Genomic DNA, 20,656 nt, shown 5'->3' with positions numbered 1-20,656 from the left:
ATTGCATGCCTATGAAAATCTGCCCTTTTCCTTAAGACAGGGGGAATGATCTAGCAGCAAGTGCCTTAATAAAATCAGCTGTGTTGGCATAAGTATTTTCTGGCAAAACGTGTCCAAGAATTGATAGGTTATCCCTCTGGCAAGGCATATTTGTCCAAATGGACAAATTAGTTTTACTTGGACCTGAGAATTTCCTGGTCTAAATAAATGTAGTGGTGAAAAGAACTGCTATAGCATTTTCATATAGCTAGCTATTTCAGTACAGCAACAAACATCCATGTACATGAGGATTTTGCTAATGTTCCAGACATAAGATTCTCTTTGGATATTTTTTTAATTATTATTTTTATTTATTTATTTTTTTACTTTCAGAATTAGAATAAAGAAATCAGGAAAAGAGAGGGCAATAAATACAATCAAAACATTGTTTGTGGGTACACATACCATTCACATAGAGAACAACAGAACTCCTATTCCGTCCTGCAACAAAAGTATATTCTCCAGCATCAGAGTAAGTGGTTTCAAAGATGGTCATTCGATGAACTCTCCTTTCCACCACATAACTGTATCTTTCCTCATACTGGAAGTTGATCTCAATACCATCCTTGTACCACTGTGGTTCAATGTCATCTTCATTGACTTCAAATTCAATTTCAGCTCTTTGTCTCTCAATGACCTTTGAATAAGTAGAATAAATATAAGAAATACCTGCCTTTTTTTTTTTTTTTTTTTTTTTTGACAGATAGTCGCACATTTCAGTTTCCTAAAAAAAGGCCCTGACCTTATGATTACAGATTTTTGTGTTAGGACTCTTGCTGGCTAAATACCGTTGCTTTTCCTTTGCATTATTCTTTGCATGACAAAGTTATAAAATATTTATTCTTCTGTATAGGACATACCTGAATATCTTTACGGATGCTTCTGATACGAATGTCACGACCTTCCACTATCAAATTGGCGCTGGATGTGTTCCCACCTGCTACTACGGTGTACTGACCAGCATCAGACATTCTTGTGGAAGGAATGATGAGACGATGGACATATTTTTCTCTCTGAATTTTCATCCTAAGGACATCAGAAAATAAAATAAGCAAGTTATTTCCTGGAGGAAAATACATGACAAAAGACAATATGGTGTAGAAGCCATCATTTACCTGTCACCAATCTGGAGTTCTTGCCCATCCTTCATCCACTGGACCTGAATGTCAGGTTCTGAAATTTCACATTCAAAGATAGCCCTCTTCTTCTCCACAACCTTGATGTCTTTAATATGCTTCCTAAATTCAATGTGACGAGCTAGGGAAAAAAAAGCAGTATGAGTGACATGCTGCTATTTAAGTCACCAGAACTCACTAAATATACAAACCAAGAGGGCAAATACCTTCCACATATAAAGTGGCTGATGAAGCTGCTTTTCCAGCAACAAAAGTATATTCTGCAGCATCACCAAAATGCACATTCCTTATGGAGAGTGAGTGTGTGAGCTTCTTTGTTCGTATCTGGCACTTATCGGTCGATTTTATTTCCACCCCATTCTTTAGCCATTTATATGAGATACCTTCATAGTTAACAGTAACTTCAAATGTTATCGTATCTTTCTCTTCAGCATTGATGTCTTTTAGCATGGAGGTAATCAGGATGGCTAAAAGAGAAGAAATGGACATGATCTGGGTTCTTTTGTTCTTTTTTGCTTTATTTTAAACACAGTAACTGGATCACAGATGTTTAAAATTCTTTAAGAAGATTCTGATTTTTAGTAATATTAAAAGGAAGTCTCTGTGTCCAGAATCAATATTACAGTTAAATTTCCCAAAACTTCTGAATGACATAGGAATCGAAATTCTGTCTCCTATGGTGACTTGGTGTTTAGGCATGTTGGCCTAAACAGAGGAATCCAGGATCTGACTTTCAAGTCCACAGCTTCTAGCTCTCATTTTAAAATGTAATTAAGGTTGTTTAGGGTTATTTGAAAATACCTCTACAACAGTGCTGGTTTTGTCTGAATTGCACAAAGTGCATATATTAACATAAATTCTATTATTAGTAATTGTAAAATAGTCTGGTTAACTTCATTTTTACATACGTTTTACAGTCAGAGTTGCACTGACTCTGTCATTTCCACAGACAAATGTATATTCTGCAGAATCTTCACTGCTTGTGTTCATGATATTGAGCTGATGGAGTTTCCCTTGGACCACTATTTTGAACTTTTCACTCATTTCAATCTCCACACCATTTTTCAACCAGACAGCAGGCACATTGAAATGAGAAACTTCACATTGAAAAGAGGCAGTTTTGGTCTCAGGGATTTCAATATTTTTCATGGTCTTTGTGATGTGTATGGCTAAGAGAGGAGAAAATAAAGACAAAAGAAAAGAAAGGATTTTTCAGAAGTCAATATGTGTGGAAGACTGCAAAAAACCAAGGGTAAAAGGCTATGAAGTGTCAGGTCAAGTTGTTCAATATAAGCTGGTGTAGCAATTTATATAATTACTTTCTTACAAACTGACAATACTTACTTTCCACAAACAGTTTTGCTTTACACTCAATTTGCCCAACAAGAGCTGTGTATTCCCCAGCGTCAGCAGGAGATATGTTATGCAGCATAAGCTTGTGAACTTTCCTTTGAGAGATCATCTTGTATTTTTCACTTTGTTTAAGCTCAACATTTTTGTGGAACCATCGAACTGGTACAGTATCATGGGATACACTCAGTTCAAAGGAGACAACAGCATTTTCCAAAGCAGTCACATCCTTTGGCTTTTTGATAATCTTGACAGCTTGAGGAAAGAAATTAGCAAGATTCAGCAGCATGTTTGATTTGAATTTCAAACCGCATATTGAAGCAAATATTCAAACCAGATAAACTTACTTTCCACATGAAGTCTGGCATTTGCTCCTATCTTTCCAAGCTTAAAACTATAAACAGACTCATCAGTGACAACACAGTTTTTGATTTTCAGTGTGTGAACAGTTCCTTTCACAGTAATTTCATATTTGTCATTTGATTCAAGTTCAACACCATTTTTGATCCACAAAGCTCCTTTTACATCAGGGTGGGTCAGTTCTACACTGAACACTGCCTCCTGTGTTTCTGTCACCGTCAAGTTCTTTAGTGTCTTCTTTATCTTAACAGCTACAAGAAAACCCAAACAAAACAACTTGGCAAAACAGACCAAAATTAAAAATTATAGTAAATATAATAATCTTAATAAAACTGAATCATGGTGCTTCATTTTAAAATCTAGTATCTATACATTGATTTACACAGTCTCTACCAAAGTGATGTTTGGAACATAAAAAAAGAACATTTACTTGCAGCATCCATGAGAAACTATGGGGTTTTTATTTGATACGTTTACTACACAACTAGCAAAGAGTGAATTTCTACCTGCTAGCCAGTACCTTACATAAAATGTGTTTTTATTAAAATATCATGCTAAATTCCAAATCCAGAGACTCCAAAATACAGTAAGCTTGCTACTTAAGAAAGCACATAATAATATAAAAATACTTCCAAAAAATGAAGCAAAATATGCTTGTATCTTAGGCCTGATCCAAGACACAGTGAATGATGCTGGACTGAGTCTTAAAGACATTGGTTATAAAAAATACTGACCTTCGACCTTCAGTTTGGCAGATGTTTTTGAGCTTGCTATTTCATAGCTATATTCACCCATATCATCCAGTTTTGTGACAGGGATATTGAGCCTTCTCTTTACACCATCAGATTCAGCACGGTACTGATCTGTCATAGGTAATGGTCTACCATTTTTTAGCCACTGACCATCTGATTCAGGATTTGCCACCTCACATTCAAAAACAGCTGCCTGGGACTCAGCCACAGTCAGGTCAGTGAGAGGCTTTGAAATGGCACCACCTGTTGGGAAGCAAGAGCACGTGTTTTTGTTGTGGTTCAACTTTACCCCGTATGGAAATGCAACCATATGAAAAGTACATGCTGGAATTCTTTGCTCTGATTTGGAGCATGCCCATAGACATTCTGAGTTCTGTGAAAAATCAAGACCAGAATGTGACCTGAACATCACAAAAAGATGTTTCTTAATTCTATCCTAGTCATTCTCATTTATTATTTCTATTAGCAGCAGAGGTTTACTGACCACCAAGACAAAACCCTCCTTTTTTACATTAATTACATCAAAAGCATACTACAGCATTCCATACTATGGCTCTGATCTAGCATAACATATTAGCGCTTACTTAAAAGCTTTGTTAAATTCAAATTATACTAATCACAAAATATAAGGGGAAAAGCAAGGAGAACATAGAAAAAAAAGATAAAGACAAAAATGTACAGAAACAGCACAATTGCTACACTTACATAATATAGTACATTGAGCATTGTTTTAAATCACTGTAAAATAAAAATCTTGGACTTTAACCCTACTAACCTGATACTATAAGCTTTCCAGATGTTTTCTTCTCCCCAGCATAAAGTACATATTCTCCTTCATCATCTTTCATCACCTTCATCACTGTCAATTTATGTATTTTGCCATGTGCTTCAATTTTATATTTAGGACCAGCCTTTATCTCTTGGTCTTTGAAATGCCAAATTACATCAATCCCGGAATGGGAGAGCTCTACCTCAAAGCATACATTCTGTGTTTCAGTGCAGGTGATGTCATGAAGACCTCTAATAATCTGAATTTCTATAAAAAGAATACATTACAAATATATTAGTTGTTTCCACAGTTTTGTATTTAAAGAAATAGTTTCACAAAGAACTCTGCATCTGAAAGGAAACCTACTTTCAACGGTGACATTGCAACTTGTTTCAACTTTGCCAACCATTAGTTTATAATGTCCTTCATCTGATGCATGGGTTCTGGTAAGCACTAGCCTCTGTTTAGTGCCTTTACATACAGCTTGTACACGTTCATCAGGCTTTATCTGATGATCATTTAGGTACCATTTGGAGGAAGACACATCAGGTGCTGAAACTTTGCATTCGAGGACAGCTTTTGTTCCTTCAACTACGTGTACATCTTTTAGAGGCACCACTATTTCCACACCTGTGAAGTTACAAAAATATTCATCATGAAAAAAACTATGCCTTTAAGGAGTAACTCTAAAGGGCCCAAAAATCAAACACACCTTCAAAATCATGATAACTACTTACTGTACACTGTGATCCGTCCAGTGGTTGACAGTCCAAGATCAGGAACACTAAAAGAGTAAGTTCCACTGTCTTCCTTTGTTGCATCTTCTATCAGCAGCATGTGTGACTGTTTATCCAACACAATGTGAATACGATCACTTGATTGAATTTCGTGACCATCTTTCATCCAGACGCATTCCACATTTTCTAGGGAGACTTTAACTTCAAGTTGTACAATATCTCCCTCACAGACTTTTTGGTCAGTAAGTCCCTGAAGAATAACCATGGGGCGAGCTGTGGAATGAAATTAAGTTAATTCTCATAACAGATAAGCAGAATATTGAAGATTAAGGCAGTATGGGATATAGTGATATAGATGTAATATATGCCATAATATAGAAAATCTGTAACATATAAACAATGTAAGTATTAGAAATGCTTACGCTTCATCTTCAGTTTGCAGTGAGTCCTTTTTCCATCAACAACAAAGCTATACTCTCCTTGGTCATCTTTATTAACATCTTTAATAGTGAGGATTTGACGACCACGGCGGGATGTGATCACATATTTAAGATTAGAAGTGAGTTCAACATCACCATGATACCATTTCCCTTCCACATCTTCTGGGGAAACCTCACATTCAAGTTCACCTGAGAAGGATTCTGGTACTTCAACATCCTCAAGTTCTTTAATAAACTCAACCACAGCACCTACAGGCAAAAATAATTACATTCATAAATCGGCCTGATTAGATACCCCTGATGGAAACATTTCTTATTAAATGAGGCTAAGGAAATTAATGTATCTACAGTGTAACCATTTTACATAAATATATCTCCAAAATTTCATACTGGATTCCAAGATTATGAAAGCAACTTGAACGTTTCTTCATGCATTAGGCATCAGTTTAAATTGTTTTGTTTTTTTCCTGAAGCTGATTTCACTTTAACAGTACTGCATGGCACTGAGCTGTGTGCTTCTTACCTTCAACAGTAAGCTTTGCAGTAGTTTTTATGGATTCATCTTCTACCAATGCACAGCTGTAGTCATCAGCATCAGACATTTCAATTGCTAGTACAGAAAGAAAATGAGCCTTTCTGTCTGAGTGCATCCTGTATTTGTCTCCAGAATGAATCTCAATTCCATCCTTAAACCATTTCACTTTGACAAAGGGTTCTGATGTCTCACATTCAAATGTTGCCATGGAGTCTCTCTCTTTAGCAACAATATCTTGTAACTTCTGGGTGAAGCTGATCAACTGCTTGGCTGCAAAACAATATGCAATGAATCAATAGTGTACTGACCATCTAGACATACACTATGATAGGCACTAGGATAGATGTAAGAGATTTTAAATTACCTTGTACTAACAGGAAAGCATGGCTAGAAGTTTCACCAGCTATATTGACTGCTTTCACCATGATGCTGGCAGAATCATCAGAAGTCACATCTCTGATGACTAATTCACAAACATTATCTTCAGGCCAGTACCAATACATACGATCAGTCCTTTCAATCTGCACACCATTTCTGAACCACTGGCACTCAGGGTCTGGTTTTCCTACTACTCTTACACGGAAGTGTGCATCTGTCCCCTGGGCCACAGTCTGGCTTTGAATTCTTTCAAATATCTTGGGAGCCTCCATGCTTGGACTAAGCTCGACCTTCTCTGGTTTGAATGTTGGAATGGTGATTTTGCCTTCAGGAGGAAGTTCTTTCTTCTCTTCCTCTGGGATTTCTTTGGTCCAGTGAAGAAGTTCTTCTTTAGTCTTTTTTAACATTTCTTCATATGATTCATCTTTTTTGCGAGACTTAAGTTCCACAGCAGTGATGGCTTCATAATAGCCCTCTTCTGTCCTACGCTTGAATTTACTACGCAGCTCTTCAGATTCCTCTGAAAGCTTCTCATGAGTGATTCTTTCAGCCCTTTTCAGTTTCACCACTTCTTTGGTTGTTGCCTCTGCAGGTTTGTCTATCTTCTGTACCTCAAAGAGAAGTTTTCCAGACTCTGTTGCTGCAGGCTCATGTTTGGGTTCAGGAGCACGACGAAGAACAGATCTGAAGTCTTCCCTCTGCTGGATCTCAAGTCTCACCTTATGTTCAATAAAGCCTTCTGGATTCTCTGCAGTGATTTTCACCTCTCCTGTGTCATATGATTTGCAGTCCACAATATCCAGGTAGTAGATTCCATCATAACGGAGTCTAAACCGTTTGCTCTTACGGATGAGCTGTCCATTGAGGTACCAGTTGACCTTAGGTAAAGGATAACCTGTCACACGGCAGCGGAATCGTGCTGTTTCACCTTCCAGAACTCTTGCAGGTTCAGGAACCAAAACAATTTCTGGTTTTTGTTTTTCCTTTTGGTCTACTGCAACTGCTGGAACAGCACCTTCATGGGCCATTCTTTCTAACTCTTCAATTCGCTGGAGTCCCCTTCTGCCTTCTGGCAACTGGGATTCTTCCACCAGGCTTTTCTCATCCTTCACAATCAAAGTAGCAGATGTATGGTCTGTACCATATTTGTTAGTTGCCCTGCAAGTGATCACTCCACTATCTCTGGAATAGGCTACTCCATAGTCCAGGCTACAGTACCCAAACTCATTGATCATGCGGAGTCTGTTAGCTGCTTCCAAGGGTTTGCCATCATGCAACCACTCCACCACCATGGTTGGGTCACCAATTGGTGTAAGCCTGCATTCAAAGTGTGCTGGTCCAAATTGTTTGAGCCTTAAAGATGTGAGCTTCTTCTTAAAAAATGGTTTCTGTTGCTTCTCTTTATCATAGAGATCCCCTTCCTCCCATTGCTCTTGACCATAGCGTAAATGGAGAGGCTCTAACTCCGGTGCTGCAATCTCCTTGGCTTTGTAAGTTCCTTTTGGAATGATTAATCTCCTTTCTGGTTCAGGTTCAGCATGTTCAACTTCAACATTTACTTTGCACCGAGTAGTGTCCCGCCCAGCTTTATTGATAGCAGTGGCAGTATACCATGCAGCATCTTGCCTGGCAGTAGATTCAATTTTAAGGGCAGCCGCCCCTTTGGTTCCCTCAATCCTGAAATATTTAAAAAACAAACAAACAAACAAACAAAAAACTTTTTTGCACTTATTTGTCATTCATTTTTTTCCTCCAAAATTAGGTCAAAGCCTCCAAAGGCAAATCTATCTCTACAGGAGTTAGACATGTTTATTCAAGTTTATAAGTGCAGTGCCTAAGAATCAAACAGATAAGGATAATAAAAAACAGTCTTGAATTCAATGGCTGAATTCAAAATCAGAAACGGCTTGATTCCCTAAATCTCTGTTGTAAAAATATTGGCTTTGCAGAATAAAAAATACACAATACAGAAGCTGGAAAGAACTGAGTGAATCCTACAAGATATTTTATATCTCTTAGCCTTGTTGCAATGCAAAAGCTGTTAGTAGCTTCAGTAACCATTGGACTAAAAACTTAGTGAAACCCTTCTATGGAAGCAAGGGTATCCAGCACACTGTAGGAGGTACTTTGCAGAATAGTGATTATTGACTCCTTTACTATATAAACAAAACAAAAATGCTTACTTTATCTTGGGGTATTTATGAGGTACAATGATGTCACTGTTCTTCAGCCATACAATGTCAGGATTAGGGTTACCAGTAGCTTTCACTGCCATTTCCAGTCTAGACCCTTCCTTGACACTAACATTCTTCAGCCTTTCCACGAAGTGTGGTCTAACTAGGTCTTCCTTAGCTGAAAAAGCAAGGGTAAGTTATCACAAAAGGAAATGACGTAACCACAGGTTTTGATAAAAAACACTCCTCGACCTCCTAAAAACCAGCATGCACAGTAGATACCTTCCACAGTCAGTGTCATTGAGACTGAAGCTTTGCCCGCTCTATTCTGAGCAATTACAGCCCACTCCCCAGAGTCATCAGGCATAGCAGGAACAATGATCAATGACTGGGTGCCATCTTCTTTAATCACTATTTTATGAGTGTAGTCATTTACTACTTGTTGACCTGCAGATACACACACACACACAAAAAAAAAAATTCGCACTCAAAATAGTGTTTCAACAAGATGTAAAATGCATATAAGCTTGTTTATTAAGATTATCTGTTGATGAAAATGAAGCTGATGTACCATCATGGAACCAGTATGTCTCTGGCATAGGTCTGCCAACAACTTTTAAGTCAAATCTTGCTGTCTGCCCCTGTGAACATTTAAATGATGTAGGTTTCAGCACAAAAACTGGTTTATATAGTCTCTCTAGTTGTCCTTCATCAGTTTCTTCTAATCTGCGGGCAGGAGAACGAGAAGGAGAACTGCGGGCAGGAGACCGGCTTGGAGATCGTGGAGAAATGGACCTGAAAGGAAAAGATAAGACAAATGTGTATGACAATGTCATATAGCAGTGGGCTGACATGATAAACAGAGTTCAACTTTTACCTTTAGTATAATTTGTTTTAAAGAAGTTAACCAATTTATCTAAGTGACATATTGTGACAAAATTAATTTTTATTTGTAATCCATTTTCTTTAGGCTTTTGCCAGCAATTTGTATAGCTGAATAGCATTAGGATACACCACAGCCAGGGAAATTTTTGGGTTTTGGGTACTGTACAGATATGGGTGTAATCCTCTACATGTTTGTGGAGACACAACACAGTATGTGGCAATGCTGAATTTTTTCTGTCATAGAAATACAGCTATTTCAAGGGTGGGAAATAATAGTTGTACACAGTACTAAAACTCCACCATGCAGATTTTTTTTCCAAAACATGGATATTTCAAGAAATAAATATGTCTACTGAGGTTGTAAATCTGATACTGTGGCTGGATATGCATGTGAATGATGGTACTCTGAGAACTGTATTCCTCATTAAGAAAGAAATTCCGACAGAGTTGGCACATTAATCAATATAAGCCATGAAAACAGCATTTAGAACTTCTCTACAGGTATGCAAACTCCAATAACTTAAGCTGTTTAGCTGCTGTGTAATGAGTTTTTTGACTGTCTATCACAGTAGACTGAAGCCTGGTGAAATTTATGTATTATTGTAGGTAGTAGGTACTGGTGGTCTACCTACCTATATCTTCTCATAACTTCTGGTCCTGGCATATAACCTGGAGTTGCTGTGGGTGCAACTGGCTCAACATAGAGTTTTGCTGAGCAAATGGCATTTCCTTTCATATTACTGGCAAAGACAGTATAAATTCCTTCATCTTCAGGTAAAACAACAGGCAAACGCAGACTGGCACTGCCATCTTGCAGAACTTCCATGCGATAGCGTTCTCCGTGCCTTATGCGCTTACCATCTTTGTACCATGCAATCTGCATGGAAAGAAAACAGTGGAATGCTATGTGAGCTCTCCTAAAGACAAAGATTCAATAATGAACCATGCATACAACATATTACAACTTACTTTTCAGGTGATGCATCATCACAGCCCATGTATATGCCTTAATATTAATGTTTTTACTTGTAATATGTAAGATTAAAGTAACTTGTTTTCACAGTAATCTGAAACATGAGTTTTTGAGCTAGGAACAGATATCAAGTCCACTTTGATGAAGAGCAAAGCAACCTAGACCAGACTTGCTACTGTGTTCCCTACTTTTCTGGGCAAACTTGAAAAAACTCAGAAGCAAGAGCAACTTAACTGGTAAATTTAACCTACTTCTGAACTGGCTAACCAACCTAAGACTTTTCTATTAAAAGACAAAAATAAAATTCATCTTGATATCATAACAAAAGACCGGATTTCCTTAGATCTTTGCTGTTTTCTATGAATGTAGAATGCCTGACAATAAGATAAGGGATTTTTCAAGTAAAGCACCGTAAGTACAAGTAAAGCACAAGTAAAGTTTTTTTTTTTAAATAGATTAATGTCATACAGGTTTAGGGTACCTTTGGCAATGGATATCCAGTTGTCTTGCAATGGAAAGTAACTCCTGTTCCTTCAAAGGTTCTGTAATTCTTTAATCTTAAATCAAATCCTGCTTGTATAGCTTCAGATTCAGAAATATCAACCATCATCTCCTCTCCGTCTTCTTCAAGAAGTTCATCCAAGGTGGTCTTAATAATTCTGAGTTCAATTTCCTTGATAAGTCTTTCTTCAAAAGAAGAAATATGGAATTCCTACACAGAAAATCAAGACCATTAGTTCTGTGTGTCAGATAATGAACTTGTAAAGAAGTGATTTATACCGGTAAAATTCAGTGTACAAAATGAGTACAGAGTGGTAGACATACCTCATCTTCTACGAAAGTTCTGACCATCACTGTATCTTTTGCCATTTTCTTCCTAATTAGGGCTTGCTCTTTTTCATATTCTTTTTCAAAGTCACCATATGAAATAGCTGGGGCTACCTCAGCCACTTTAGGTTCCTGTACATATGCAGTCACCTGAGTTTGATACATCATTTCTTGTTGCGATTTTATGTAGGCTTCATAATCAGCTAAGAATTAAGAACATTAATTTTGATAAGGTTTTGTGGGTTTTGCTGGTTTGAATAGAGAAAACAAGTACAAACTTATTTTACAGTTTTTGGTCACTCAAGCAGAGTTTCTGTCTGTTTAGCTAATAGAATACAAACAGCAATAAACTGCAAAACTGATGCCCTCCAATGACCTTTAGAAACAGGTACATTTCACTGTGCTATTTAGGCGTTCTAGTTCTTGAAGTGGAAGCACCTGTAGAAACTATTTTACAGTTTCATCATCATGGCTCTTTCCTGCAAACTTCCATGCATTTTTACAAGGACAACTGGGGGGGGTGGGGGGGTGGGGGAAGCTTTTTTCCTTGTAATAGAACAACCTATTCCTTGATTAACCTCCTTTCCCCACATCATTCTCTGAGTGTCTTCTGTTATGTAGATTGTTACGGACATCAACAGAAAGTTCCTAAAGCTACATACTCTAGCAAAGAATAAAGTCCTTCAAGAACCTGACGTGAAATACTCTGTCTTACAGAAACAGAGCTACCAGAACCCCCTTTATGTTTCTTGAATTGACCAAACTAAGCTGCAAAGAATTTGCAGCACTATTTAAAAACTTTTTCCTATTTTAAAGTTAATTTTAAGAAATATTTTCCCCATTTCTATATATAGATATAATATATAATATTATATATATAATGTACCTTCTTCTAGTAAGGAGACCGTTGCAGAAGCTTCTCCATGTTTATTACGAACAACAATAGTGTATTCTCCGGCATCATCGGCAAAAGTCATGGAAATTTCAAGTTTGCATTCCCCGGTTTCTCTTTTGTAACTTACTTTGTATCTATAGAAAACATACAAGTACAAGTTCTCTGTAACTCTGATGAACAGACTTTTTAGTGAATCTGCTTTTAGTTATACAGTTCATCTGAATAACCCCTGACTTGCACAAGGACAAAAAAAGAGAAACTTTTGCAGGCAATTCTCACTAAATGAATCTGAGGAATATCATAGGAAAAGTAACCACACTGAAACTGGAATACACATCTACTTCCTTTCTGTTGTGACTGAAATAAATGGGATGCAAACAGCACTACTGAAATATCAGAGATCTAGTTATCAGAAAAGTAAAATGTTATGTGCTGTATGCAGTTTGTCCTAATATAGGTCATTATAGCATGATGTTTTCCAAGAATGTTATTAATGTGGGATATTTTTTTTCTCTGCTAGAAAGCATGTCTCTTTCTATTTGCATAGACAGTATAAAACAAATACAAAACTTCCCAATTTGTTTTTAAGGATATGTAGCATTTCTTGTTTTACAGTCTTTTGAATATTTATATTTTAAAGCTCTTTAGCCCACTAAACTTTCACATTAAGACATGATCCTATGATTTTTCCATTTAAAACCTAAAATTTCACAGAAATCAGTGATGTTATTAGGCTCGGCATCAGTGAGGGAATCAAAATTACGGTACTGTCAATTACATATTCATTTAAAATTATGTTTATATAGTTTGTGTGTATTGCATTCAAAGTACCTGTAGCCAGTCGTTAGAGGAACTCCACCTTTTTTCCAGTAGACATGTGGCTTTGGGTTGCCCCCTACCTGGCATTCAAAAATAATGCTCCCACCTTCAATTAATTTATGTACTATGGGTTTTCTTATGAAGAAAGGAGGTATGGGTTCTCCCGATACTTCCTCTGCTGCAGCAGAGACATCTTCCATTACAACATCCTTTGTCTCCACATAGCTGAAATAAAATTCCAGTACAGGTAAGTGAGCTGATGCGGAAGCTCTCATAAACAGAGTGCAAGAAACTAATGACCACAGTAGGAGCAATCTGTTTAGGAAAGTAACTTTACCGTTTCTCTTCTCTAACAGCCTTCTCAGAAATGGTTTCTCGAGTTTCAATCTCTTCTGAAACTGCAAAGCAAATATGATACAATGGATTTTAAAATACTTATTATTGCTTAAGCAACAAATTTAGTTGACAGAAAGAGAGAGAAGGTTAAGTAGTTAGTTGGCTCAGAGGTCCAGGTACTTCCACCTGGGAAAAAAAAGAGTCTCCATCAGCCTGTAACTGGCCTTTTTCTCATATTTTTACAACCCTGTTACCTAACACCCCTGGAGTACAATTCAAGTCATATGTTCTACTTGGCAGCTGACAAAATGTCTAAGTCACATTACAAGAAATACGCAGTTAACAAAAGCATAATCTTCCAACAGTGACAAGAAGAAATGGCCTCAAGTTGCACTAGTGGAGGTTTAGATTGGATATTAGCAAAAATTTCTCCTCTGAAGGAGTTGTCAAGCATTGGAACAGGCTGTCCAGGGAAGTGGTTGTGTCACCATCCTGAAAGTATTTAAAAAACATTTAGATGTGGCACTTAGGGACACAGTTTAGCGGTGGACTTGGCAGTGTTGGGTTAACAGTTAGACTCAATCTTAAAGGTCTTTTCAAACCTAAATGATTCTATGATTCTATAAATACGCTTACCTTTCACATATAAGTGGCAAGATGTGCTGACGCTCCCAGCCTTATTGGTAGCAGTGCAGGTAAATCTTCCACTGTCTTCTGCAAAGGCTTCACGAATCATAAGGCGAGCAAGCCCTGCTTTGAAAGTGATCTGGAAGTCCATTGAGCTCTCAATCTTGTAGTCTTCCCTGTACCACGTCACAATAGGCTGAGGATGACCAGAGATATGGCACTCCAGAGTGACAGATTCACCTTCAGTCACAGTCTTATTTTTGAGGCCCTGTATGACAAAAGATAAGTACCACAGTCAGTATATATTTTCACTACTAAAAAGACATTTAAATAAATAAAATCTATTTGAATGGAAAACAATGTCTACTTCAAAACAGTGTTCTGTTCAGTAGTGTATTCAGGAAAAGAGGTATTTTCCAAAGGGAAGTATTTGAAACTGGATTTGGGATCTCTGAACATTTACTGTTATTAACAAGAAAATGAAAAGGAAGGTTGATGTTTATATAGATCATGGTGACAAATTGTTTCACTGCAGCAAAGGTCAACCTACTATAAGATAATTGTGAAGAATCACCTCCATAACAGACATTCAGAATAGTTCATATAAGAGATAAATTGTATGGCTTATTAAGTCTAATACAGAAATTAAAAGATTAAAGAAAGCCAAATTTTCATGGCCAGGTTTTCAAAGATAAAAAAATACCAAATGGGTAAAAACATAGTGTAACTCCCTTAATCTACATACAAATTACTTACTGAGACTAAGGTGGGTGGAGTAGCCGGGATTTCTGCAGGCACAGGAACTCTGGCAGTTTCTGTCACCTAGATCATTAAAGCACAGTTAATAAATACCTAACAAAGCCAAGGACATAAACAGCATAATTTAGATATGAAATTATATAAAGAGAACTTTTTGCTTGTGATAGGTAAATATTAGATCCTTAGAAGGATTTGTGTAAAACAAAAAAGATATAAAAGTCAGCAGAATGGTGTAAAAGTGGAAAACTGCAAGGAGGAAACGGCAAACAAGTGAGGCTGTGCTGTTCTTAAGGCAAAAGTCAGTCAAAGTGATGGAAATTTGCTTAATAACATACCTTTGCTTCACCCTCTTTCCGCAACACCAAGTGTTCTTCCCTCACTGCTTCACCTTTAATGCTTATACCTGCCTCTTTTTTAGTCTCAACATCATAGCGACTTTTATAGGTCTCAGCAGCCTCTCCAAAGGGAAATTGTGGAGGGACAACTGGTTCTGCTTTTATCCTGACTTCATGTGGCTTTAGCTGAGGTGGTTTCACAGGCTTGGTTATCTTTTGCACAGCAGAAGTAGCTGATAACTCTTTTTCCAGAGTAGCCATGGCAGATCCAGCTATTGAAACCTAGGGAACAGACAAGAAAGAGTTACATCTTTGTTCTCTTGTTTTCAAAGACGACAGTATAACTCTTGAGCAAACTGCACATACACTGGTTGCTTCCTCAGTTACTTATTTGTTGACAGTGAAAAAGCTATATATATATATAAATGAAATCTAGTTTTAGACTGCAGTAGTAGAATCCCAGAGATATAATACCCTTGTATTATTTTTGCTGTGTCAAACATTCAGATATTTTCTCTTTCTGTACTTCAGAATTTGATCTTGAAACGGTCAAGAAGCTATTAAGTGCAACATGAGAAATGTCCTCTAAATTTGTTGACTTGAGACCTTAGCTTTCCATTTAATGAGTCTGATACTGCAATAAACAATACTGCTAATTACATAACTGTCAGTGATTAAAATAACTGAAGAGATTTCAAAATTTTATTCTAGGCGTAATAACTTTGGAAAACGTACATAAATCTTTAAATAAAAATATTTTAGGTAATTTTTATAGTGTTTAATTATGTTTGATGGAAAAATAATTTCATTTTTAAAGTCCAGGTGAAAAGGAAAAGTATGCTTTCTCATTCAGAAAAAAAATAATTAAATGAGAACTTTTGCTATTATGTGAAGGAGTCGAACAGAAGTATAGCAGAAATAACATTAAAAATGAATGGTGTCATATGCAGTCTGGATTTTTTTTATTTCAAAGATTAGTTTGGTGTGTAGTAATCAGCAAGGAAGAGCAAAGCACTATTTCCAATGTTCTAGTGAACTGATTCACTTAAGATTGAAGAGGGGTATTTCTGCTCTTTAAAAAACATAAAGCTGCAAGAAAAATATTTGTGTTTTCAGTGTATAACATGCAGTATTGAAGCTGCATCCTTAAACAGATGATAAGCTTGCTTAAATAACTAATAATTATAAATCACATTTCAGCAGTTTATGTACAGCATTTCTTTTTATTAGTGAAAGAAGCTAATGAAAACAATTGTAGAGCACTTACATTCTTCTTGAGAAAGCACCATACCGGAGTGGGAGAAAAAGCCAAATGGAATGGGTGACCTACTGGTTATTATAAATGAGCATGCTGTTCTTCTTGGATACAGTTTTCACTTCTTACCTCATATGTATGATCTGGTTTAGGAACAGCAATTTTGGAGACTGTGAAGTGAGGACTTGCTGTGCGGGGTCGTGGGTGTTCAACATGAATTGTTTTCTCAGTTTCTGTGGCTCTTTTTATCTACACAAAGCAATGAAAAAATGTTGAGAATGTGATGCTGCTCTCCAAACTGAAATAGATTTCACTGGGGCATAGGGTTTGGAAAAGAATCCAATGTAAACTGAGTCTAACCTCTGTTGATACATGAACTTCCTTCTTCTCAGCAGCTGAGATGTGTTTCTCAGGAGGAACATAGACAGTTTTAACTTCTTTAGTGACAACATGACGTTCTGCTGGGGCCTCAGCAATGTGCTCCGTTACAGCATGCCCTTTATAGCCATATTCCAAAGTTTTCTGCTTTACATAAGCTTCACCTGCTTGTTCTGGCTCCCAGGGTGATCGAACACGTGCCTGATCAACTGCTGCAACCACTGTAGCTACAGCTTCAGCCTTTTTTCCAGCTTCAATCTACAGATAACGTTGGCAGAATTTAAATATTCACCACTATACTAAAGGCTTGCATATATGGCAAATACTTATAAATATAATGCTCAGTAAAGCATATTCCAGACAATGACAGAATGCATAGATATGCAAAAGTAATAATGTAAACATCAAATGTGTTCACCCATAAATACACTTCAGAGTCAGTGAATTCAAACATAGACATAGTTTTTCTAAGCTCTATCTATGCATATTGAGAACACATCTGTGCTTGTGTGCTTTATACATTTCAATATTTGCATGCATGCCCATTTTTAATACTTTATGTTCACATTTATGGCTACTTGTCTAAGAGTACAGCAGGTGTGTAAATGTGCACATAATTTTAAAACTCAGTATGCTCATCAGTTCCATATAGCTGTTAGATGCTACTAAAAATTCAGAGAATGTCAGGCATCTGATGTGAATGTATTTACTAAGGAATATACACATAAAAATTTTAACACAGGCATATCTGTTAATTCAGTGTTAATCTATTTGAAATTATTTTACAAAAGAAGGAAAACAGCTTTCTGAGAAAATGGAAATAATGTATTTGTATCAGGACTTATATTCGTTTCTAATAACTGATAAATACTGTCAGTTTCTATGTCATCAGGGTCCAAATTTCTGCCCAGTCAGCCAACAGCAAGTAATTGGATGATTACTACTAGTGTTTATTATTACTGTCATCATTGATCTGGATGCAGCAACTGAGCATATGAAATATATGCCTTGTAGATGGGAAAAAACCTAATAGACAATTTTATGCTGATTGTAAAATCATTATCACCTTAAATAAAAATAACCTAAGAGAGGTCAAACTGTGATTATTTACAGAGATTTTGTTTTATTAGTAGTGTTTAAGTAACAGGGACATTTTATTCAGTTATAATTGCTGATTTCAAAATCAGTTTATACCAACCTGAACCTAAATTTACATCATCTAACAAGTAACTAATCTCTTAGCAGTCTGACTCCTCTGAGTTTTATATGCTATGCTCTTTTAATTAACTTTTATAAAAGTATTTTATGAATGTACCATACTGTTTCTAACAACGTAGATAAATAGACTTTAAATAAAAAGCTGTTGGCAGCTATGCTATTCTTCTACACAAGGGAGTTCCTGGTTGTATGATAATAGAAAAGCTTTTCTACTGTGGAAAAAAACCTACTGGAAAAAAAGCAGTGCCTGATTTTCAAAAGTAATAAACTGGACGTTAAAGTGTGTATTGCACAAAGAACAATACAATTCAAACCTTAATAGAAAGAGGTTGTTTCATCTGACTAGCATAAAATCGCAAGGAATCATCTTCCAGAAAAAAAGATTGCAGAGTCAAAAATTTGAACAAGTAAATATGACTTGAAAGTCATTTGTAGGGAGTGGGCTTTCACCAAGAAATCCAAGTGTAGTCTTAAAAGTGGCATTTCCTAACAGAATGAGATATAAACCTCTTTGTCACTAGAAATTTAAACACACTGACTCTGTTGCTTGACAGTCATCCCACTTAATGGCTATGTTATCAGGAATTAATTTGAGGGCATTCTATTGTACCCAAGTAACTCTTAAAAGGTGAGGTTTGCAGGTAAAACAATTTGTAACAGCATATTTCACATCCGCAACAGCTATATTCACCTGATCATAACCCAGATGAATTTGTTCTTGCTTGGCTGTAATTTCTTCTCTAGTTCTGGACACTGTGACTGGTGCTTTAGTTTTATCAGTGGCAATTATTTTCGGAGCTACAGTAGTTTTCTTAGCTTCCTTTTTAATCTGATCATTATAGAGGAAATACAAGTTTCAGTTATGTATGGTCTTGAAAGATAGTTGGACAATGGAAAAGCATTTTGGTATGGGAACAGGGAAGGAGAATTAAGGGGTTAGATCCTTCTGCATGGCACACAGCTCTGTATTATATGTATATGGATAAGTATTGTTACACCCTGACACCTATTTAAATAAAAGTAATGATTTTTTAAAAAAAGTTAAAATGCATTTCAGGAGTCAGCTCATTTCAAAGGTCAGTCAGAAGAGAAAAATGGGCATCCTATTAATCAAAACAGTTAGGAAAGAAAGACAGAGGTGGAATTATATAGCCTAATTAACAGTAGTTCTAAAAACTTGTAAGTGGAATAAATCTTAGAAAAAATGAGCTGGAAATGTATAGTTAGTATTTTTTGAGGGACACAAGGTTTGTAAAGAAGAGAGGACAAAAACCCAAATACAGTTGTAATAGTGCTATTCACCTTTTCATGGGTTATGCTCACTTGCTCTTGTTTGGTAGCAATTCCTTCTTTACTTTTCGACATTATGACCAGTGGTTTAGGTTTATCAGTGGTAATCACTACCTTAGGTACAGAAGGTTTCATATCTTCCTTTCTTATCTAGTTTTTATGGTAAAGAAAAATAATAGTAATCAATTATGCCTGTTGTCAAAATTACACAGCTTTTTGGGAAAGTGAGATAAGGTTTCAGAATGTATATCAATAAGAGAAATGGCATATCACCTGAGAAATTGAATAATTCCTTTCTAGAGACCATGTTATAGCCTGATATCTTAAGTCATATTTTATATGCTAGTTGAACAAAGTGCATTTAAAGTTATTAACATATCACATTAATCCATGTGTGAATTAGAGAAGAATCTTCCCACTTCCTAGTTAATTGTGATATATCATTGGTATGTTTTGTAGAAATTGTTTGCATAAAAATTAGTATTACTGACTTCATATTTACTGCCATCAGTAGATGGAACTATTTAATCAGTTACTCCAACAAACAATGGTTCCACAATATGGTCCAGCAGATTGCATTCAGTCCTCACACAAATATGAACTTCATAAAATCAAACTCCACATGTAAGTATACCATGAGAGATAACCTTTACAATTTATCTTCAGAAATCTACCTTCAGACAAAGGTCATTAAGCATCAGATGAAATTATGACTACCCTGGCAATAAAACCCGTAAAGCTCAAAGGATCTGTAGGAAGGGCAGCGGCGCTCTTCCTCTGTAGACAGAGCTGCTACAATGTTAATAGAACTGGACCTTCAATGCTGGGTCTGTATCTGGAATACCTTGCTTTACAATTTTTTCATTTTGTAATCTCTTCATAAGGAAGCAGAACAAAGATACATAGCACATTTGATGAAGAATGGCATTTTATAAACTTATTAGAATATAACAGTGAGTTAAACATTGTAACATTTATTTACCTTTTCATGAGCAATGTGCACTTGCTCACGTCTGGTAGATATTTCTTCTCTAGCTCTTGATATTCTTTCTTGTTCTTTGGCTTTATCTGTGGCAATTATTACTGTGGGTACTGGAGTTTTGTCTGGTTCTTTTCTTATCTGGATGTTTATAAAAACAAGTTTAAATGACATATTATTTAAAAATATAAGGTAAGTGATTTTTGATACATTTGGAAAAGAGGATACAAACAAAGAGGAAAAACATCAAACTGGATTTCAAAATTATCTAGTCTGGAAACAATAACAACAACACAGACATTTACAAAACATATATACATTTAGCATATAAATATTTAGCAAATAAAATATAAACAAACATTCCACAAATGTTTGCTTTGCTACTGAAAGCAGTAATAAAAAAAAAAAA

At 36.2% G+C, this 20,656-nt stretch overlaps 1 protein-coding gene across 1 annotated transcript in view; it reads right to left on the bottom strand.

The window, feature by feature from the left end:
* Window positions 1-20,656, bottom strand: part of TTN (titin) — a 238,711-nt gene that overhangs the window by 207,643 nt on the left and 10,412 nt on the right. The window contains exons 9-39 of the mRNA XM_055719331.1: window positions 20,251-20,388; window positions 19,281-19,418; window positions 18,670-18,807; window positions 16,743-17,018; window positions 16,512-16,631; window positions 15,128-15,409; window positions 14,790-14,855; window positions 14,043-14,301; window positions 13,408-13,468; window positions 13,083-13,295; window positions 12,243-12,385; window positions 11,354-11,559; window positions 11,010-11,240; window positions 10,188-10,432; window positions 9,242-9,465; window positions 8,953-9,117; window positions 8,680-8,848; window positions 6,483-8,173; window positions 6,107-6,388; window positions 5,566-5,832; window positions 5,144-5,416; window positions 4,773-5,036; window positions 4,413-4,673; window positions 3,620-3,880; window positions 2,873-3,136; window positions 2,520-2,780; window positions 2,084-2,344; window positions 1,382-1,642; window positions 1,155-1,296; window positions 900-1,065; window positions 445-676 (exon numbers count right to left, since the gene is read on the bottom strand). Of these exons, the coding sequence (XP_055575306.1) occupies window positions 445-676; window positions 900-1,065; window positions 1,155-1,296; window positions 1,382-1,642; window positions 2,084-2,344; window positions 2,520-2,780; window positions 2,873-3,136; window positions 3,620-3,880; window positions 4,413-4,673; window positions 4,773-5,036; window positions 5,144-5,416; window positions 5,566-5,832; window positions 6,107-6,388; window positions 6,483-8,173; window positions 8,680-8,848; window positions 8,953-9,117; window positions 9,242-9,465; window positions 10,188-10,432; window positions 11,010-11,240; window positions 11,354-11,559; window positions 12,243-12,385; window positions 13,083-13,295; window positions 13,408-13,468; window positions 14,043-14,301; window positions 14,790-14,855; window positions 15,128-15,409; window positions 16,512-16,631; window positions 16,743-17,018; window positions 18,670-18,807; window positions 19,281-19,418; window positions 20,251-20,388 (7,960 nt within the window). The remainder of the gene's footprint in view (window positions 1-444; window positions 677-899; window positions 1,066-1,154; window positions 1,297-1,381; window positions 1,643-2,083; window positions 2,345-2,519; window positions 2,781-2,872; window positions 3,137-3,619; window positions 3,881-4,412; window positions 4,674-4,772; window positions 5,037-5,143; window positions 5,417-5,565; window positions 5,833-6,106; window positions 6,389-6,482; window positions 8,174-8,679; window positions 8,849-8,952; window positions 9,118-9,241; window positions 9,466-10,187; window positions 10,433-11,009; window positions 11,241-11,353; window positions 11,560-12,242; window positions 12,386-13,082; window positions 13,296-13,407; window positions 13,469-14,042; window positions 14,302-14,789; window positions 14,856-15,127; window positions 15,410-16,511; window positions 16,632-16,742; window positions 17,019-18,669; window positions 18,808-19,280; window positions 19,419-20,250; window positions 20,389-20,656) is intronic.

Source organism: Falco cherrug, chromosome 8, assembly GCF_023634085.1.
Source record: "Falco cherrug isolate bFalChe1 chromosome 8, bFalChe1.pri, whole genome shotgun sequence".
In the NCBI taxonomy this organism is placed as follows: Eukaryota; Metazoa; Chordata; class Aves; order Falconiformes; family Falconidae; genus Falco; species Falco cherrug.
This window is presented reverse-complemented; position numbering and strand designations above follow the sequence as displayed.